Source organism: Lipotes vexillifer, unplaced genomic scaffold (genome assembly GCF_000442215.2).
Source record: "Lipotes vexillifer unplaced genomic scaffold, Lipotes_vexillifer_v1.1 scaffold590, whole genome shotgun sequence".
In the NCBI taxonomy this organism is placed as follows: Eukaryota; Metazoa; Chordata; class Mammalia; order Artiodactyla; family Lipotidae; genus Lipotes; species Lipotes vexillifer.
In genome coordinates, this window is record NW_006778358.1 from 1,587,337 (window position 1) to 1,594,266 (window position 6,930).

The 6,930-nt window shown below is 58.1% G+C and overlaps 1 protein-coding gene across 1 annotated transcript in view; it reads right to left on the bottom strand.

Moving 5' to 3' along the window:
- Positions 1–501: 501 nt before the first annotated feature.
- TRIO (trio Rho guanine nucleotide exchange factor) overlaps positions 502–6,930 on the bottom strand; it is a 245,526-nt gene continuing 239,097 nt past the window's right edge. The window contains exons 55-58 of the mRNA XM_007451615.1: positions 6,504–6,582; positions 4,561–4,761; positions 1,632–1,770; positions 502–1,056 (exon numbers count right to left, since the gene is read on the bottom strand). Coding sequence (XP_007451677.1) covers positions 502–1,056; positions 1,632–1,770; positions 4,561–4,761; positions 6,504–6,582 — 974 coding nt within the window. The remainder of the gene's footprint in view (positions 1,057–1,631; positions 1,771–4,560; positions 4,762–6,503; positions 6,583–6,930) is intronic.

Below are 6,930 nucleotides of genomic sequence, written 5' to 3' on the forward strand. Positions count from 1 at the left end.
GCCAGAGGCACACAGACCAGGCAGCTGGAAAAGCTCAGAGCCAGGTGGACCCCGAGCTGGACGAGGCCACGGAGACGGCCGCCGCTGGGGCCGGGGTCTTCCCCAGAGGTGTCCAGTATCTCTGTTTTGTTCGTTAACACCAGTGGTTGAACATAGGCTTTTCGCTTCCTTGAAGAAATCCTGGAAAATGTTAAATTTGCAAAATTCTACTCATGTTCGTTTAAAAAAGTTTCTTTTTAGTTTTTTTGCAGAAACCTGAATAGAAGACTGTGACACAGCAATGCTGTCTCCGCCCCCGCAGAGTGTTCGAGAAGGTCCTCCACCCCAGCACAGCTTGCAGCCCGGGTCCCAGGCGCTGCCGAGCACAGCTCACTCGGAATGCAATTTCACACGATGAACGTACGGCAGCTGATCAGGTATGTTGGTTTGTGTTTCTCTTCAAAATTCAAATGAACAGCTGATTGGCAGGTGAAAGAGAATGAGAAAGGACTTCAAGATAGGTCAAACTCTAGGCAAAAGCCTGCTCTGTAAGAAGTTTTTAATGCTACGAATCGGTCGAACATCGTTCTGGTGTTTGCGCCGCTCAATGAAGGAGGTCAGTCTGGACGTGTCGAGGACGCCCGCGCCTTTGCCGTGGCCATGGCCGTGGCCCGCCTGCAGCCACTGCTCCTGGAGGGCCAGCGCAGCCGAGGGACGCTTGGCAGGGTCCTCGTGCAGGAGGAAACACACGAAGTCCTTGGCCCTCTGGCTCACTCCTTGGAAGTAGTCATCTGGGAAACTAAAGTCTAGCCGGCAAATGTTCAGGCAGGTCTCTTCCACGCTGTCGTCCAGGAAGGGGGACACGCCGCTGAGAAGCACATAGGCCAGCACTCCAACACTCCACGTGTCCGAGGTCAGGGAGACCGGGTTCCCCAGGATGATTTCGGGGGCTGCGAATTCGGGGTTCCCCAGTAACTGGTGGATGTGGTAGGTCGTGTTGAGTTGGACAGCATCTCCAAAGTCAGCTAGTTTGATGGTTGGCTTGGCTAAACTCTGATCCACTAGGATGTTTTCGGGCTAGGAGACAGGACAAGACAACCGTCATCCACTCCAGCAACCCCAGCCTCAAGCTGAGATGCGAGGCTCACCAGGAATCTACGAGGTCGACCGGCGCCGACCGTCCACGTGCGAAACAGGACAAAGCCCTCGGGAGGAGGACAGAGAGGCAACAGAGGAGAAGCTGCCCTGACTTCTCCGCAACTGTCACGCGCAGCTGCTGTGTTAAACTGTGCCGGTGAGGGAAGCCGGGCATTCACTTCCCTCCTGGCGGTGGCAGCAGCGACCCTCCGCCTCCCGCCTCCGTCACCCTGCTCCAGCCCCACCCCGACCCAGCGACACTCACAGGAACCCCCTGAAATCGCAAGAAATGTCTGCAGACCTCACACGCTGACCTGGTACTTTATTGCTTGTGTATATCCAACGTTTAAAAACAGAGATTAGAAGTCACTGCTCCCATCTCCCACCCCTTGCGTTGGTCCCCAGTCCCCGCGGGCTCCTGGCCTGGCTTCAGAGGACAGGCCGAGAGTGGGCTCTGCATCCCGCGTGGCCACGCTGGGGTCCCTCGGCTTTCCCGTCCCCGGGGCCCCACTAACCTTTAGGTCCAGGTGTGCTATCCTGCAGTTGTGAAGGTAACGGACGGCTTCCAGAACCTCCCCCAGATATGCCCTGATCTTCCCCTCCGTGAGGTTTCCCCATCGCACCACACATTCCAGGAGCCGTCCCTGGTCAGCCCTGCAGAGGGAGGAATGCGCGTTACGGTGCGCGTCGGTCACTTCAGACCCGTCTCCTGCGATATACGCATCACCTCCGTGCCCTTGTGTCACTGTTCTGTCAGCTTTCGGGGATCATACCTCTCCCTGAAGGCAGGACGGGATCAAGGGGGCGATTTCTTTTTAAGCTCACTGTGGAGGCACAAGTGGGGAACACGGCATCTGGACCCACAGAGGGAACTGGGAGGCAGAGATGGGTGCACCCAGGCTCCCCAACCCCGCCCCCAGCAGGCTTGACTCAAACCCTGCCCCTTGGATGTGAGCACAAGACCTGGGCAAGCTGCCTGGCAGTGCCTGGCACACAGCAGGCGCTCTGCAGGTACCTGCTGGAGGAGGGGATAACGTGAGACCACCTCCCCAAGCCTTAGTCTCAGTCGTCTGGAAAATGGGTCATGTGACGGCTGAACGAGAGAATGTTAAGTTAAGACACAGACAATAGAGTGAGGGCTTCACGTTGGCCTCAAAGCCTTCCTACTGTGAAACAATTTTAACATTTAAAAAACACCTATACAGAGCAGCCCTGTGCCAGGGACTAAGCACTTTCTATCAATTCACTTAATCCTCACGACAACTCTCTGACAAGAGTGTTTTATGGTCCCCATTTCACAGATGAGGAAACGGAGGCACAGAGAAGGTATGTAACTTTCCCAAGGTCACACAGCTCATAAGGGAAGGCTAGACTTGCAATGAGGTGGTCTGGCCCCGGCCTCCCTGAACACTGGGCTAGGCTGCCCTCTTTGCAAAACAGAAATTTATGGAAAGATCAGCCACCTGTTTGGTAATGTCGAGTAATCAAGGGAACTTTGGTAGTAAGTAGTTTGTTACAAAAATTAACCCTATTAACAGCAATGATGAGGCCAAACCATTTAGCTTCCAGTGAAAAGAAATGACAGCTGAATGCACTGAAAATGTAAACAAGAAACCGAGGTCTTGCAGGAGATTTCTGACAAAGACTCTAGGACTCTCTTTCTTGTTGAAACTCCCTGGGGAAGATGAACAGAGGCTTTTAGTCACCAAGCTTCTAGAGCCAGAAAGCACCTTCCCCGGTACTGAGGGCCCACAGGGGCCAGGCCTCTGCCTGGACATCGTTTTAGCCCCATAATGATCTTTCAAGTCGCTGAGCGTCCACGGGAGCCGAGGTTGAGAAATGAGCCCCAGGTCCGCCGACCTGCCCTTTGCACACGATGGCCAGCCTTGGGGGCAGCTGGGGAGGGCAGAGGCCTTTCCTGCTCCCTCGGCCATCTGGGAGGTTTGCTAGGCTGGAGAGAGGGCTGGAAAGGCCCACAGACATGCTCCAGCGGGAGCCCTGGGTGGGGATACCCTCGGAACATCCCCTGCCCGGGGTCGGCGGGGAGCGAGGCTGAGGCTCAACCTGGCGCCGAGGGCCCTGCAGCAGCTGCACCCGTGAAGGCTGTGACGTGGAGGCACTTCCAAACTCTTTACAGATGTGACCAATGGGATGGCGGGTGCGGGGCCTCAAGGGAGTCCCCGCGAGCGAGGAGCTCACGGTCCCTGTGACCGCGCCCTGCGCGGCTCCACGGCTGGTCCTCTTGCCAGGCCCACTCTTCCCAACGATGTGTCAACAACTAGGAAATGGGGCTTCCCTGGTGGCACAGTGGTTGAGAGTCCACCTGCCGATGCAGGGGACACGGGTTTGTGCCCCGGTCTGGGAAGATCCCACATGCCGCGGAGCGGCTGGGCCCGTGAGCCATGGCCACTGAGCCTGTGCGTCCGGAGCCTGGGCTCCGCAACGGGAGAGGCCACGGCAGTGAGAGGCCCGCGTACCGCAAAAAAAAAAAAAAAGAACTAGAACTAGGAAATGGCACAAAAGCTGGCGCTCCGGCCGATGGAAACGGACTGGAATCCAAGGAAATGTATGAAATGACTCCCCCTGAAAAGGAGGACTAGGAAATTCAACAAAGCTACATGACGAGGTGTCTCAGAGAGACCAGAACATTCTAAGGGCAGGGCTTCTCAACCCGGTGTTACTGATACTTTGGAACAACGGTCCTCTGTTGCAGGGCTGCCCTGTGCCCTGCGGGACGGCGAGCTGTGACCAGAAAAACGTCTGCAGACTTTGCCAAATGTCCCCTGGGGGGCAAAATGTCCCCAGGCTGAGGCCCCCTGCTCTTGGGTCAGAGCGCTCACACTTTATCTTTAAACGATGCAAATGTTTCCTGAGATGGCACACAGGGCCCAGTAAGTACCACGGGGACCAGCGGGCTGCTCTGGGGGGAGCCACCCCCCTCCAGGGGGTGCACCTACGATCCCATTCTAATCACCCTTGGAGGGGCAGGACGGGCCCCGGGGCAGAGCTGGATGCTGAAGCACCAGACACGAGCGGGTCTCAGCCGGCCCACTGCAGGCGCCCACCAGCCGGGCTCGCCCAGCTGGGCAGACACATGGGACCAGGTCAGCCTGAGAGCACGAGCAGGGCTGTGGTCTGCAGAGGCCTGGCCTCTCGGGACCTTTGGGAACCAGGCGGCATCTCCAGGCTGGCTGAGACCCCCGAGGGAGCCTGGGTGGGGGGCATTTGGATGCTAGGTTTGTGCTTCCTCGTCAGGCAGCTATACTCCCCCCTAGCACTGCTGGAAAGCTCTAGAACTGTGCTCTCTGAGAGCAGACGTGCTGTTTTAAAAGTTCTGTGAATCCTAAAATCCTGATTTCTATACTTCTTAGAGAATAAACAGCAAGACCACTTGGAGTCGAGGCCGAGCGCCGGAAAGAGGAGAGGCAGCTGGCGTGTACGCACATTTCCAGAACCAGGACGTAGCTGGTGGAGGTCTCGAAGGTGTCGAGGAGGCCAACCAGCAGGGGGTGCTGGAGGTCCTGCAGGATTCCAAGCTCGTGGGTGACCTGGTCACGCTTCATCAACTTCTTGTTCACAAACTTAGTGGCCACTGCTCGTCTGGTGCCTTTCTGATCGCATTTCTTAACCACAGAGAACCTGCCCCTGGGAGACAGGCGGAGAAGGTCATTTTCAGGGGACTCTGAGCGTGTCACGGAGCAAAGACTCTTTTAACCCAGGCAGCCTCCCCAGCCGGTGGCCCTGCTCTCCCCAGCTGCCAGCGGACGGGCTTGCAGCCGCGCGCCGGCCCCAAGGAAGCCTGCCCGTGCCTGTGCCCGCCCTGTCTCCTCCCCTCCCAGAGGCGGGCTCCGTCCGGCTAAGGACAGCCACGTGAGTCCTCCCGCCGCTGAATGGAGCAGCAGCGACATCGTGAGATGTACCAGGCGGCTTCCACCTTTGCTCTCGTGGAAACCTCGTCGCCTGAAGAAGCTTGGAACGGGCTACTAGGGGGCTCCCGGGCACCCCATGCCCCAACTTTGGACGGGAGCGGCTACTGTCATCACCGTGTCTGCCGTGCCGCTGCAGGATGTGAGTCGGGGGGCTGGTGACTCATCTCTAGTTTGTGGTCTCCGGAGCTGCACCCAGCGAACCACACCCAGGAAGCCTCGGCTGCACCTCGACTGGATCCGGATAACAAGATCCTGGACCTCAAGCCTGAGCCGGCTGCCACGGTGGGATGAGATTTGGGGGCTGGGGAAGTGGGCAGACTGCGGGGAGGAAGGTGGGCACACTGCTTTGCCCCTTCTCCCATGGACAGGCGGAGTCTCTTTCTCCTCCCTTGAATCTGGGCTGGCTGGTGGCTGTTTGCGTCCACAGGATGTGGACAAAGTGTGGTTGTTAATTTCTGAAGCTGGGCCCTGAGAGGCTGCAGCCTCTGCTTCTGCTATCCCGGGCTGCGACTGCCATCACACGAGGAGGCCCAGGGTGGACGTCTATGCGGACAGAGGCCACAGACACGCGGGCGAGGCATGGGGGTGCCAGCTGACCGAGCCCAGGAGGGACCGAGAGAGTAACTGCCCGGTCAGTGGCACGTTGCGCAAAGTGATACATCTCTGCTGCTCTGGACAGCAGGGCTGAGCCTCGTGCGGCGACACATGACTGACAGGCACTTCGGGCTGATCCACACAGGCGTGTGCGTGGATCCCTGGCGCCAGCGGACCCAGGAGTGGCCGCCGGAGTGTACGAGGCTGCTGCTGGCGGGGGCGGGGGCGGTCCTCGGGAAGCTCTGTAGCGGGGACAAGCTCAGCTGCCATGCTTCTGGCCTTCTTCTTGCCCTACGGGGCGCGACGTGAGGTGTGGCGGAGTGCCGTGCCACCTCAGAAGGAGCAGGGCGGCCGAGGGCGCCGCTGAGCCACCGCCGGAGCCCTGGCTGCCGTCCAGAGCGGAACAGCCCCTCTCTGTCGAAGCCCCCCCTTGGTCTACGCAGGGGGACCCTAAACCTCCAGGCACAGCCGAGGCCTGAAGGACACATTCAGCCCCGCTCAACCGGGTCCCAGAGAATAACGTGCCACGAGAAGGGGTGTGAGTGACTCTCCCCTGGATTCTCCCGAGAACGGGGCATAGCCCGTGCTGCCTGGGCGCGGAGCAGAAGTGGACTCGTCACGTCACCGACGGCTCACGGTATGGAGGCTTGATTCTCTCCTGGAACCTGCACTGGCAATCTCCTCCTCACTTGCTCAGCGTTTAACACCAACCCGCAATTACCGCTTACATTTCGGATGTAACACATCTAACTTCCAACTGCTGGCAAAATCCGCCACTGAGCTTTCTCCGTGGGCTCCTACGGAGCTGTGTGTCTGACTCTGATCTCGGGGTGGGGGTGGGGGGGCTCTGGGTTTCCTCCGTACCTGCCGAGCTCAGCCACTTCGCTGTAGAAGCACTCGAAGTTGTCTTTCCAGGTCACCGTGACGCCATCACTGCCTGGACCTGCAAGAAAGGCAGCATCTCCCTGAGCCTGGTGTACGGGGCGCCTCTTGGGGAAGGAGACCAGAGCCCTGCGCTGTCCAATGTGGCAGCTGCCCGGGCTGCTGAGTGTCTGCACGGAGGCTCGTGGAAATGGAGACGCACCGCAAGTATAAAATCCACACCGCGCTGGGACTTAGTATGAGACAAAGATGGATTTATGTGACAGAAATGAACACACACTTGCTTTTCCATTATTTCCTATTTGTACTTCTGTAAGACCATTCCTATGAACAGCCTTCTGTCTCCCTAAGCTCCCTTGCTTTCACCAGTGATTTGTTAAAAAAAAAAAAAAAAAAAAAAAAAAACCCC